This window comes from Zalophus californianus, chromosome 3, assembly GCF_009762305.2.
Source record: "Zalophus californianus isolate mZalCal1 chromosome 3, mZalCal1.pri.v2, whole genome shotgun sequence".
In the NCBI taxonomy this organism is placed as follows: domain Eukaryota; kingdom Metazoa; phylum Chordata; class Mammalia; order Carnivora; family Otariidae; genus Zalophus; species Zalophus californianus.
In genome coordinates this window covers 168,398,103-168,412,601 of record NC_045597.1, presented here as the reverse complement: position 1 = coordinate 168,412,601, position 14,499 = coordinate 168,398,103, and the positions used below count along the sequence as shown (strand labels likewise).

The 14,499-nt window shown below is 40.6% G+C and overlaps 1 protein-coding gene across 23 annotated transcripts in view; it reads right to left on the bottom strand.

Annotated features, from left to right (window-relative positions):
• Positions 1–14,499, bottom strand: part of MAP2 (microtubule associated protein 2) — a 282,492-nt gene that overhangs the window by 37,212 nt on the left and 230,781 nt on the right. For 14 of the 23 annotated variants that reach the window (XM_027588654.2, XM_027588657.2, XM_027588660.2 and 11 more), the window contains 2 exons: positions 5,678–5,923; positions 193–3,930 (listed from right to left, as the gene is read on the bottom strand). The exons of 2 other annotated variants lie outside the window; for them this stretch is intronic. In XM_027588654.2, coding sequence (XP_027444455.1) covers positions 193–3,930; positions 5,678–5,923 — 3,984 coding nt within the window. The remainder of the gene's footprint in view (positions 1–192; positions 3,931–5,677; positions 5,924–14,499) is intronic. 7 more of the 23 variants (XM_027588666.2, XM_035726548.1, XM_027588668.2 and 4 more) reach the window with 2 other exon arrangements.

The following is a 14,499-nucleotide window of genomic DNA, read 5'->3' as shown; positions in this document are numbered from 1 at the left end:
GATCAAAGCAAACCATGACAACAACAACAACAATGAAAACATTAGTAACAAATGTATACAATCCTTCATATATTTAACAAAATGCAAAATAGAGATAAAGGGACATTTAACAAGTTTAAAATGAAAAAGAAATCCATTAGGTTATTGGATTTTATTTGGAAGTAGAAAATTTAAAAAAAAAATAATGCACACCTTGAGTGTCCACCCAGAGGCTGTCAGCATCCATGATGGAGTCATCAATGGTGGTCTCGTCTTTATAATCGTCATAGGTTTCTGTCTTATATTCTGAGAGTGCAACCTCTTCTCTCTCAGGGGAAGCGGGAGCCTCCGGGGAGCCATCCTTGGGTTCCGCCTGGGCTTCGGCTGCCTCTTCTACTTCGAGCTCTTCTTCAGCGTGGGGGGATGGTCTCCTCTCCACCTCAGGCTGCTCCAGGGCTGCAAAACGCACGCTGTGGGAACCTGACTCCCCTTCATCCGTTGTGGTTTGCACCACAGTGATAAAGTCATCCTCGATGGTCACAACGGACTCGATCACTCCTTTGTGCTCACCAGGGCAGGTCTCCACAAATTCCTCCCTGACACCTGGGACGCCCAGGTCAGTAATCTGAAGGGTGTCGGAGCGGAAGAGCAGTTTATCATATTCTCCCCGGGCTTCTATCTCTTCTTCCTCACTCTGAGCCTCTGCCGGTTCAGCCCTGGTGGTTTCAGGCAATGGCTCTGCGACGTCGGAGGGCGTGACAGAGATATCTGGGGTTTCTTTGCTTTCTTCTTTCGGCTGTTGAATAAATTCCATCTGGACATCAGCTCTTTCATCTGGGACTAAATCAGCCTCTGAGACAGCAGGTGCACACGGTATCTCCACTGACAATTTGATGGCAATCTCGTCTTGAATTAGAGAGGATTCTGGGGATGTTTCCTTCTTGCCCTCATCAGCTTTCAAGGACTCCATGGTGAGGCTCTCATGCTCACCACTGGACTCGTAGGACTCTTCCTTGTCTACAGCCTCCTGGTGCACCAAGTCAGGCTTGGCTACCTTCTCCTTGATTTCTGTCTCACTGACTTTAGTGCCTTCTTTCATGTGGCCAGCCTCAACACTCATAAACGCGTCTTCCTCCTGAGGTGCTCCAGATGAGGGGGGGAGATCTTGTGTCGCCTCGAGCTTAAGCTCTGTTGCCTTTCCAGCGTCTACCGCCAGCCCTGAGGCCATCTGTCCAAAGTCACTGATTTTCATATCTAATTGACCCTGGTCAGCTTTCATTGCAACAAAATCCAGTTCTGGTTCAGCTTTTTTGGATGGTTCGACCTCAGCTACTTCTGGCACTGAACTAAGACCTTTCTCAGCTCTCTCGGCTGCGGGAGGTGATGCGTCTTTTGAAACGGTCAGTTCTTTGGTGGGAGTGTGCTCGTAGGTTACTCCTAAGCCAAATGTTTCAACTTCATCACTGGCCTCTTCTGTTGCCTTGGCATGTTCTTTTGCATCAGCATGTTCTTCACTCTTTTCCAGAACAGTATCCAGCTTATCATTAGCTTTCCTCTCCTGATCAAACTCCCTACCCAGTCCCGATTTGTCACCAGAGATATGCGGGGGTACTTCTTTCTCAGCACCGAACTCATCTTTGACTCTTCCGGCAGCTGCCAATTTTACTTCAATCAAGGACAGGTCTGTGGCTAGATCTCTTCGCATTTTATCTTCCGTGCCTTCATAAAAGGAACCACTCTCCCCTGACAAATTCTCACTGTCTTGAACGGGTGATGGGAGTGGGACTGTGTATTTATTGAACACACAGTAACCCAGGTCCTCAAGCTGACTGTCTGTTTTAACAATGACGTGGTTTTCATCAGTGACAGGGGGCAAGCCGGTACTACTCTCCTCGACCACAGTCTCTGATGGGACTGACTTCCTCCTGGCAACCTCAGCATCTGCACCCACGGAAGCTAATCTTGACCTTGTGCCTGCCAGATCTAGCATTTCCGGCAGGTCAGGGGCCATGACAGTACCATTTTTGTAGTAATCTTTGGCTAAGAAAGGTGACTCACACGAGGTCTCGACTTGAGTACTTTCCTCTCCAGCGGCTTTTCCTCCCTCTGTCTGGTCTTCCTCTTTGCTTTCTACTGGGAAACAGGGGGCTTTCTCCAGTGCAGGTGTTGTGGCTGGAAGGTAATCATCCCCTTCATCCATACTTCCACTAGTGTTGGTTAGAATATCAGAAGCCAGAGGAGAGAGATCATGTCCCCGACCAAAGTTAAATCCAAGGGCTATGGAATCCAGGCAAGACATGGGCAAATTGATTGACATGCTTCGCTGTTCTATTGCAGACCTCCCACCGAGTCCTAAACTCCTGCTTAGCGTCAAGTCATCCTTATTCTTACTGTGGAGATCCCGCTTCTCCCCATACACTTTTGGGTCAATAGTAAACATTCTTTCTTGAGGAGAACTAGGTTCTTCAGGTAAATCAGACGGATAACTCTGTGCAAGAGTGCTGTACCCTGTTTCTTGTGCTGGAGCACTGGGCTGGGGTTCTTTACCTGCCTCAAGTCCCTTGTCTCCGTTTTTACACACGGGAGATAGGGTATCAAAAGACTCTTGGACACTTTCTCTGGTGTCACTGAGTTCATAGTAATCACTGCCTGGCTGGATGCTTTTGGTCACTTCTTCTTTCAAGGCGGATGTTTCAAAATACTTGGACATTCCTGACTTATCTTCATAAAACGGCATGTCAAGCTCCACTGATGTTGCAGGCCCAACCCCTTCCATCTTAATATCTTTGTCTGCAACTTTTTCTTCAAAAAGGTCCTGGGCTGCACTCTTTTCACTTACTGCCACTGGTTCGGTCATGACTTTCTCCAGTGTCTTAGAGGTCATGGCTGAGTCTGTCACTGCTTGCTCCAAACTGACAGGGAATGAGTCCTGTTTTAATGGCTCTGTGGTAGGCTCTTGGACTTTCTGCTCTTCTTTTGAGAGGGTATGCTCCATGCAGGGCTGAATTATGCCTGTTTCTCCATCTGTCAGTTTCAGGGGCTCACTCTCTTTTGGCACGGCTTCTTTGTCAGAAATGGTTGTCTTTTCTTCAAGCTTTAGCAGAGATTCCTTTTCAGTAAGTGTCACTTCCTGCTCTTTTTTCTGTGCACTCTCTTGCTTTATTGCCCCTTTCTCCTCTCCTAAAACTTTCTCTGGGACACATTCCTCCACGGTCGGAATGTGGGCATCTTTGGGTAAGGTGAATGCCTCTAGGGCTGGCGCTTCTGCCATTTTGCCAGGTTTATCCTTACGGGGCTCTTCAGCTTTAGAACTATCTTTGGCAGTTGCTGGGCCACTGGTTTCTTCCAGAGATTTTTTGTCATCTGGTTGTAATAGGGCAGGGACAAAGGGTGATGCTTCTGCAACTATTTCATTCTTCATGACATCTAAAGGAAGAGTGAAGCTGCCAGCCTGAAAGGGACTGGGCATGGGAGAATCAAACTGTTTCCCCTCCCATTTGGGGATATCCTCAAGGACATCTTTTCCCTTCATGGGGGTTAGAGGGCCAGGCGAGATGGGAGCAGCTAAACCCCACTCATCCTTTTTGGCTTCCGTTGGCATTTCGATGAACCAGTCTTTTTGCTCTTTTGGAGCTGGGGGCTCTGCAGAGAGGCCAATACCAGGCACTACGATGCTTGGTTCTGTCTTCTGTTTCGTGTCTTCTAGCCCGGCACCAACAGTATGCCCAAACAGAGTGGGAGGTGCTTTTTCTTCCTCTGGGCCTTGCATGTCCTTTTTGTCAGGGAAAATTTTAGTTGTCTCAGGCTGAGAAACGAAGGCAGCATGTTTAAGGTCTTCACCAGGCTTACTTTGTTTCTCTGACTCTTTGTCCTTCTTGTCTAAGGGCTCAGCTGGAGAGGGAGTCAAGTCCTGTTGATCATGGAACTCCATCTTCGAGGCTGGAAGTAAACCTGAAGTAATTGGGTTGATTTTTAAACAAATAATAGGCAAGTGCTTTCAGGCAGGAAGCTTAAAATTATATTTTGAAATGACAAATGAATGGTAGGGTAAGAAAACAAAACAAAACTATGGAACATGCAAGCATGCTACCCATTTAAAAATCGATATGAAAATGTCAGGACTAAGATACATTTGTACTACTGCAGAAATGGACTCCCATTGCGAATTAATGCATACAGGGATTGTGTATTTTGAATACTCTTTTCTCCTTTGTTCGGGCTCTCCTAAATACCATGTAATATGTATTGTAGGAGAAAATTTCATGTGCCTTTTGCAGACAAAAATGATAAATTAAAGAATATTGAATAAGTCAGTAATATTAGGGTACAAAAATACATTAAGGGCTAAATATGAAAAACGGATGAAAGTCTACTGAACTTTTTCACTTGTGTTCTCATTTAAAAATGAACTGGCAGGCCATGGGCAGAAGGGCAATTCATTCATAATAAGTATTATGTTAAAATCAAGTTAATTGATTTATAAATGCCAGGACCAAGTTTTTGAACATTAAGAAGTTACTGACATAATTTTTAAAGGCATCATCTGAGATTAAATTTCAGGAATATAAATAAATATTTGCTATTAACTTTAAATGATATGACAAGGTGGTTTCTATCACAAAATCAAAATTTTTAATTCCTAATCATTAGCCTTATGACAGATGTAAGAAAATCTGAATTATATTATTAATACTGGGATATCAAATAAATAAAATCTTAAAAAAATACCGGGATGTCATGTGAATAAAAATTTTAAAAAGAGCCAATTATTATCATATCTTTCTCTCCCTGGTCATGACCTCATTTGCTGGAACATGACAGACAGTGAGGCACTAAGTAGTGGCTTTAGAGATGCTTCACAGAAATTAAATGGCTCTTTCTTTATTTTCATTTGTTCACCAACCCAAAAGGTTTCAGACTCTCACATGTGTTTTAAGGTCACAGTTATTTCATTGTGGTCATTAGGGCTACATGTAACTATCTGGAAAAGATTTGGGGAAAAATAATAAAATTCAGTCATCGCTTGAAGAGCAAGTGTATGGATCATCAATACCTTATGTATTTGTGTGTCCTGTTGTAACAATAGAAAAGAAATACTTTATGAACTTCTAATAGAGGTTAGATGAATGAAAACTCAAGAGATATGGAGATGGTCAAAGACGCTGGCTGCCATGGAGAGGAAATGATATGAGAAGCATCAGCAGGAACTTTTAAGGAAACCAAACCAGTATTCATCGAAGCATAAAAAATATAGCACATTGCGGTTGCAAACAAAAACAATTCTATCATTTAAGCCTCTATGTGCCAAAATCCAACTCTACGGTTTGAAAGAAAAGCATATGAATTGCTGTCCCAAAAATAAAAATAAAAATATACATGTATTAGCAATGTGGCTGGCAAACACTTGGAGATGGGGGGGGTGGGGCGGGCAGACAAAAAGCTCACACAGCATCGTCAGCAGGGCTGCAAAGCATATTGTATCATGGCAAAGTAAAACCAAGAATCAGCTGCAGCAGTGGAAAACCTAGCTGCCACACAGCACCTGTGCAAGCCACACTCTGCTCATTAAACCTACAACATCAGTCTCAGGATCATGAGAAGACCAAGCCATGGAATAGCATTGGAAAGGCATCAGGTCCGTAAGCTGCTGGAGAGATCATTTGCAACAAAACACATGCAAATCCTAGGAAAGACACACCTTCCCTGGCAGAGGAAGGGATTGTTACTTCTGGAGACACCTCGGTGACCTCTTTTACACTTTTCTCCTGCAGGGCCCCTGCTGGGGCACTCTCTTCAAGAGCTATGTGGGCCTCCACACTAGACTCCGCGTGGCCCTCACTGAGGCCCTGGGGTTGGTCTGAGGCCTTGGCAGCCCCGCACTCTTTCCCAGGAAGAGTGGCAGGTGTCTCTTCCTCAGCCACTGTTCCCTCTAGCGTTTCTTCTTCTTAGGGACGAAAAAGATGTTGACATCATGACCACAGAATACACACAATGGCAGAAATATTACTCATGGAACACTTTCAGCTCCATTACATCAACCTCACCAGAACCTTACTTTACCATTTGGATGAGCAGATTAATATTCGAATGCAACGTGCATTATGTATTGCTTGGGCAATGATTATATATATAATCTGCTAATAATGATGCCTTTTAAAGTCTCGTTAAAAGGCTATTTATTTGAAAACTTGAGAGCTGAAAGTGTTTTATTGCTCTATTCCCCTTAGTGGAAATGGCAGTAAGTTGCACACATGTAGGAAGCTTGCTGGAAATAAGAGATGGTGCTTTTGGATAACAGATGGTTATGAAAAGACAGATGCATTGATGGACTGAAAAAAATCTTTACGTTTGCTAGACATGGGCTGTTTTCTCCAATGCAGTAAGCCCCTACATACGAATTTCTGATTATTTTATTAAACACATGCAAACTTCAGTAAAGAATCTTGGGGAATAAAAAACACCCGGCCTCAACATAATAACCATCAACTATCCTAACAGCTTTATCATGGAATCCATCAACACTATCTTATTTAGTATGTAAAGGCCAAAGTCTCAAGTATTTAAAGTATTAAATTATATTTTAATATAATTTATGCAATATTTTTAAGGCAAAAGACTTCCTAACTCAATTTATTTTACCTTCATTGCATTATATGATATGGGAGAATGTAAAAAATTTCAAGGAGTAAGCAAACTATTTTGAGAAGCAAGGTCCAGGTAAAATGGAATCTTAGCATTTAGAAAAGTCCACCTTGGGGATACAACTGTTACCATATTGCTTACACCCTTGTAATACCAATAATGTAGTTCATGTATAGTTGCCCTTGATCCTGAATAAGACAATGTGCACATTACCTGTAAAGTCTTGTTTCTGCAATTCAAAACCAAACCACCAACATAACCGAACGACAATCAAACTGCCAAAATATCTTCCCAAAAGATGTATATCACATGGAAAAATGTTTGCAATTAAAATGTAAAAAGCACACCTATGAAGGCCATGATTTATTGTGTTCATTTGCTTCTCATTTGCACTTTCAAATGCCGGTAAAATGAATCCCATTTTATTGCTTAAGAAATTAGAGGGGAAATATAAGCTGTTTTATAGTTCTACAAATGAAAGATTCGGATGAAATTCTTATGAAACATTGTTTAAATGGCCCGGTGAGAAAGACTACAGATGGAAAGGAAAGGAATTTTCTTTTTTTTTGAGAAATATTACAACCCCTGGGCAGGGGGTGGGGGAGGGGAGAACTACTTCATCTATTTCTCCCATTTAGCACTCAGGGACTTTCATTTTTGTCATTTAATTATGTAAGCAACATTTAAAAAATTCAGATTCCAAATGATTATCAAGGCCATTTTTATAATGTCATAGAATTAGAGATTTTGATTACAGATAAGAGACTTTTACTATAGCTGCTTTATTAATGTCACCTTCTTGGTAAAGTCTAATCAATTTAATCAACATGTTTTCCAAATCCACACAAACTTTTGGCTTTCCATTTCCTCATTTTGTATAAATCATGTCTATTTCCATTATACCTGTTTCTCACTCGAAATTTCCCATATTTCTCTTAATTGTTCTAAGTTCACACTCTTAGAACCTACTTTTACTCCATATGGGTTATATTTCTCTATTAGAACGTCTGAGCCATTGGCGCTCTTTGTTTTCCAATGGACACTAGAATAAGTTTATTATCACGAATGTAGTTGGTAAACTCTTGAGTTTCTTCCCCATTGCCTTGGCACTATCTGCCCTTTCATTAAATACTGTCCCGTATGGAAATAAACTCTTCATGCACACAAGTCATTTTTCCCTATTTGAGAATAAGTTCTTCACCTACACAAAACGTATTTTGTTTTCCTTTACAAAACTACCTAGTTAGAATGAGATAAATTTCAGCCCACCACCCTCATCATGGCCAATTATACACTAGGGTTGGCTAGCTTTATGAGGGTGGAATGACAAAGGCTTTGGATCATTTCCTTCACTTTAGCCCAGGTCTGCTCATGTGAGCCAATATTTAGTCACTTAGGGGGAGCCTCTGTAATTTCTGTAGATGATTAAATGATTTGGAGAAATACGTTCCTTCTGTAACATGTGTTCTGCCCTATACAGATTCATGTTTTTCTCTTTTAAGGAGCTACCGTATTGACACGGCACTAAAAAGAAGGCTAATTCTATTTAAGTCTGGTCCTAGTAATAGTCTATATATCCAAGGAGGAAAAAAAATTATATACAGGGTCCTCTTATTCAGTTTGAGTAGAGGATGTATTCTTCCCCCTCTGATTTATTTACAGGGAGCAGAAAGGAGGCATACTTTAACTGAACTTTTTTGCTCCCTCCCCCCACTCCCACCCCTTTTTTGGCTTTCTTTTCAGAAGCAATGATACAGAAAAAGAAAATACACCTATGCCCCAAATAAGGCTTCTTGTAGATAAGGTGTTTGGCTAGACATATAAACCATATAGGGAGTTCACTTTCATATGGAAAAAACAGGCTCCTTTCCCTCCCACCCCACATCTGAAGGTACAGTCAGAATGATGCATGTGGTCAAAGCTGCAGGCTGGGGGGAGGAGCAAAAGGAGACCATGCTTGGTTCACCTTTCTCCTGACCTAAGTGGGCCTCTGCACTCTGTGCTGGGACACTGGGGAGCACACTAGAGGTAGTCCATTGTGAGTGGAACAAAGGATGCTCATAGTACTCCTCATCGGAATTGGAAGGGTCATCATCAGGCACAGACACCGAGATGGAGGGGGCTAGGAGTCTATGCCTCTCCCCGCCGGTGGCATGTTCGTGGCTGGGGAAGCTGTGTAGAGGACCCACTTGATCCTCAGCCCCTTCATCTACAGACAGACACACAGGAAGAAACTGCAGGGAGAACTGGACAAGACAGACACAAGATCACCTGGACGAGACAAACACCTGCACAAGGACACATGGGCCACAGAAGTAGCACAGCGGGATGGAGGGGAGTTAGCAAGATCAAGGTGATGGAGGATGGAGGCAGTGAATGTTTCATGCTTCAGTAGCCACTGAATTTACACTAGCCCTTAGGTAACCTTGGCATTGATTTAAATAAATCAAAGGCACTCACACCCCTTACTGCATAATAGAAATTATCTATACATTTCCCTCAAACAAGTCAGAACCACCACAAAAACACTGCAATAGAAACAAAGCATTGCAATACAAATGTGTTATTTGGAAGAATTCTTTCAGGTAGATTCTTTTCATGCTTCTGTCAATATATTTATAAGTTAAAAAAGAAGAAAGGTGTTAGGACCTGATGCTATACAATTATAGGGGAAAAGAGCCCTGTTTGAAGCACAACCTTAATTACCTAGGATGCTCACATAGTTAGCATTTTGGTTAATTTAATTTTTTGTGAGTGACTTTTACCAGAAAGCCATTTTTAATTCCAGGCCTGTCACGAAAAATCTACAATGTGTTATTCCTCTTCCCTGCCCTGCTAAGGAGAGCACAGTGGCCTACCTCCTTCTTTTTGGGTGCTAACTCCTAGGGGGATCCTTTTGAACACTGGTTCTCATGGTTTTAAGAAAGTCCCTAAAAATATAAACTGATTTTCTTTTCTTTTTCTTCTGAAAGCTTAAAAGAGATACCATTAGCTGACAATGATTTCTACAGAGCTGGCTTCAGATTCACCAAGACTTTATTCAATGTGGTTTCGTTTACACTTCTGGCTCTTGGCTGTTTTTATATTTCAAACCCTCATTGCCTATTTCTCACTGAAATGCTAAAGTAACTGCTCTCACTTCTGTCCTTTCCAGTGTCTTGGCTTAGAAATCTGCCTTATTTAAATATATTTCCCTAAGTACGCAAGTATAGGTCAGTCTGCTTAGCACTTGGATTCTGGTATATTTCAATGAGCTTTAAGGATGATGGCACCAAACAATATTTGGCTTCTGATGTGGTACAGACACTGCATCTCAGGCCTACATGACAGGTTACTGAATTTGCTAATCACTATTTATTTACGTATATAGAGAAATAATTTTTAAATTTCATATCTTTCAATAATAAGGGTTATTAAAATTTATTGAAAGTCTGTGTATCTAAATTTTATTTCGATCAACATATAAGCAGCCAGATTAAAGCATTTATTTGAGAATGCACTGTATGGTTAAGGGCAGTATCTTATTTTCAGCAACCAAGTGCTGGCAACCAGAAATAAATTTGAAATCAGAAAGATACTAAAATAATATTCTGTAGAGGGAATACTTTTAATCTTTCGAGCACATTGTTTACTGATTGTTCAGTGTTATTTCTTTCTGGATGGGTGCTTAGAACTTTTTCAGCCATGCTGCTTATTATATCATCGGATAGCAGAAACCTAAAATTACATTCGATATTCTTAGTTCCAACTCGGCACGATTTCTCAGCTGAGCAGATAATTGGCTGAGATCTGGCCTACAACACTGGCTGAATCATAAGCCCTGGGCTTGTCACATGTCCTAGCCATTCATATTTCCCCCAGGACTCCTTAAGGCCCTAAACACTATGCATGTATGCAAGTTACTCCTAAAACTTCCAATAGGCTCAGCAGATTGCATGGACAATCAGTCTGTGAAAATGGCATAGTTAACATCTTCTGGGGAGTAGAGCCGACTGCAGTATAAAACTAAAGAATCTGAAGCTGAAAGCTGGGAGTTTAAAGGCAATACTCCTTGGATGTTTGAACCTTTTGAAGATTTTGACTTTCTCTTTCTTGTTGCCGTTGCTCATTTCTGAAAGTGCCAACATGGGAAAACAGCACAGAGTCTTGCTTCAGATCTGTAACATTTCAAAGAAACAGTATTTTCTATTCTGGAAACTTTTACTCTAAACAGAGGACAACAAAAAGAGCAAAAAACTTTAAGGGCTGCAGTGGAAAGGAGCTTCTTTGTAGTATTTGTATGGCGCTGAGCCAAGCAACTTAAAAAAGAATGGACGGCGAAGCCCAGTCTTGGTACTATGAGCTGTGTGTGCTCCATGTCTCTGCTTGGGACCTATGAGCCTGAAGTCCATCTGCAAGTTCCAGAGATGTGCTAGGGAATTTCTACTAAGAGGACCGTAGCTAGCTAAGACCAAACAGTGTGCTTGGTTCCAAAATAATGACAGAAGAAATAGATCCTATTTGCTATAGAATCATGAATGGCATCCCAATGGAGGTGGGATACATACCAGTTATAAGTAATGAATTCTGTATTTGAGTATGCTTTCAAAAAAAAGGAAATTGGTCTAGTACCTTGAACAACAAAAAAACTCTCATTGGAAGATCATTTCCCTTTCTTGGCCCCAATTTAAGAACCTAGATGAGAGATGGCTTTAGAGACACAGTGGGGGTGTGATTGCAGGGACTGAAATTTGGACTGGAATTCTGGATTACTGGCCACGACATCCAGGGGCAAGAAGTGGAAGTGAGTATTATCTACCTCTGTGGGTTGCTGGGAGGATTAAATGAGGAGAGATCTGAGAAAGTGCCAAGCACAATGCTGGACTCCATGCGTGTTAGCATCTTTGTCTTCAATATACTCAGACAAATTGTCATGCACCTCTGCTTTCCCTCCATTGGAGACGTCAAATTTAGACTTGAGAGATTTGCAAAAAGTGAATTCATTTCATAAGTTAGTTTTGTTGTTTAAGGTCAGGATTGAATGTCGTCCTTTTACTGTAAGTACACATGCTTTGGGGGACTCTGCTTTCACCATGAAATATTCTATTTAATAATGTGATATTTTAAAGGATAGGGTTGCCTTATGAACCTTGGACTTTTACATAGTTCTGCTGCATAATGATAATCTTTAAAAATGAAGCTTACCTGATTTCAGTGGTGGAATACATTTCCCCTAACTTATTTTTATATGATTTTTTTAAAAAAAGCATTTGAAAATTTATTTTGAGTTAAAGTAAGGTCTGCCACATAAAACCCAGCCTTGGTCTGTCAGCCCCCTTTGGTACAAATGAGCAGTCACTTTTATGAAAGACAGAGTCTCTGGATGACTCAGTGATTTTGCCTGCCTTGGCATCACAGCTTCTGCCCCACCGTCTGGGGCAACTGGCTCTGCTTACATTGTTCTCCACTCTCTCTAAGCCCTTTTCATGATGCAGGCTTTTGACTGAGGACCTAGTTTGCCAACTGTGTTTGCTGCCCAGAAGGATATGGAGGGGAAAATGCTTTCAGATTAGTGACATCTCTGACTCAGAAAAAATCACCCTGGGATTCCAGAGCAAACCTAAGAGGGCAGAAGGTTTCCTCGTTCTATTTTCAGATGATTCCATTGTTCTTGCACGGGCTTCCAAATCCTAACAGTTCAGTCCAAATGACAACTATTATGGTTAGGCCGAAAAGAAACAGGAGATTAATTTGCAAATATCACACCTAGTGCAGGATTGATGCGTTGTACCTGAGTTTCCTTTTAAGTGTGCTACTTGTTTATTTTTTCCATCAAAATCTCTTTGTTTCCCAGAATAAGCACAAAACTTGGGAATTATTAATATTACATCACTATAACAAATGAATATTTACAACTTACAGTAATTAACATCTCAAATTCTCTTTGGTGGAAGCATTCATGCTTCCCCTTTGGGAAAGAACAGCTTTTTAAAAGGTTTGATAATTAATAAAAAGTAATCATATCCTCAAAATCATTGAATTACTCGATTTAATCCAAGAGCTGTCTTACATTTGTATAAATGGATTGGCAGTCATGTGCCTTTAAAGCTTCTTTGAGGATGTGTTGAAGTAGGTAAAAAAAATCTCCTAGATGTAAAACCTACATGTTCCTTTCCCACTCAAACTGCTATGAGCTATACATTAATAGAATTTTTCCTAGGTCTTTGTAAACCAATTGGTTTGAAAACCTGAAGAGTTGAATCCTGTCTTGTGACTTTTCACTTAATTCATTTTATGATAAATAAAACTTAAAAAAAATTGTTGTACATGCTTTAAGAGTGGGCTAAAATAAGACAGGGGCTAGTATGATTATCTAGACGCATGTCTTTCACATATGTAAGGTAATAATATTACTTGGTCTTTTAAATTAATGAGGTAGAGTTTATAAAATACATACTTTTTTCATATAAGTAAAAAAATGGTTATCCTTTTAAAAGCAAATCATTAGGCCTTCATATAGTTTAATGCTTTCTTCTGAAAACATGAAAAATAATGATTCAATGAAAATACAAGTTTGGTTTGAAAAATGTTAAGAATAAAATATCTTCAATCATCTTCAATAGGACGTAAGTTGAAATTTTCCCCAAATATACTCAAACAACACGGGGAAAGCAATCCCCCAACATAAGGAAACAGTTATTCTGGAAGGTGTACCAAAATGTGAAAATGATACCATGGTTTATTTGTATTTTCATTATATCCATGATACCACCTGCCAGAAAGCAGACTGGGTGAATTCCCAGGTGGATGGGCAGACCCTACTGCTCCTTGTGCTCCAACTCCCATATGAGAGCAAGAAGCGTAAGTGACTTGACCTCCAGCTGACTCTGGAGGGAACGCTGGACCCAGTGAACATCTTGGGTTACGAAGATTCTCTGAAAGGCTTGAAGTGGGGGTTTAGAGACATTTTCAATGACCGGAGGGATGTACAGCTGTCATGGAAGGCTTTCCACTGCTTTCCAGGTGAAAACGAGACTCTCGAACCAAGGCGCATACTGCTGACTCTTAAACCCTTTCACTACTCTACCCCTTTCTCACTTCCCAGGAGCCATGGGATGTCTTCAGTTCCTAGAAAACTCTATGTTCTTGCTCATGTGAGTCCCCTTGCATGTCCTGGTCTTTCTGTCCCAAAGCCCTTTCCCTCCATCTTTGCTTGACCAACTCTTCCTCATGCTTCTGAGCTCAGCTCCTTACCCATCACCTCACCACCCCCAAAATTAAGATTTCCCTTGTCCTATCTTCAAGTTCTCTGTCCTTTTCCTTCCTAAGGCTAATGCAAGTTGAAAGTATTGGTAAGCTTCTTTACTGGCTTTCTGTTCTCCCCCAGACTGTGTGTTCCTTACAAGCAGGGATCATGTCTGTTTTGTTCACAAGTGTATAGCTAGAATTTAAAGAGCGCATTGTAGGTGCTCATAAAGAAGTGCCAATGAATGGATGAAGGCAAAAAATCTTTCAAATCTGTAAACTAAAAAATCAAATCACACTTTCAGGAAATTAACTAATAATCATAACTGCCACTGATTATAGTCCCCAAATTTTCTTTTATTCTTTAGAATAATTTAGTTCAGCTAACATTATTTCAGGCAGTAAATTAGGAAAAAAGCTTCAACTTAAGAAAGAAAAAGCTCGCTAAAAGAAGTTTAGGTTTATAAATCTGTGACAAAAGTAAATTATGTTTACTGAGAGTTCATAGTTCTATAATTTAGGAACATCTGTATTTAGGAAGTCAAAGAGTATTTTAAATGAAACTAATTACAAATTATAAAAAGACAGTGAGTCTTTTGTCTTTTGATGCTTTTCAATTTTTAACAGTAAAATAATAGCTAAAAGGGGCAACAA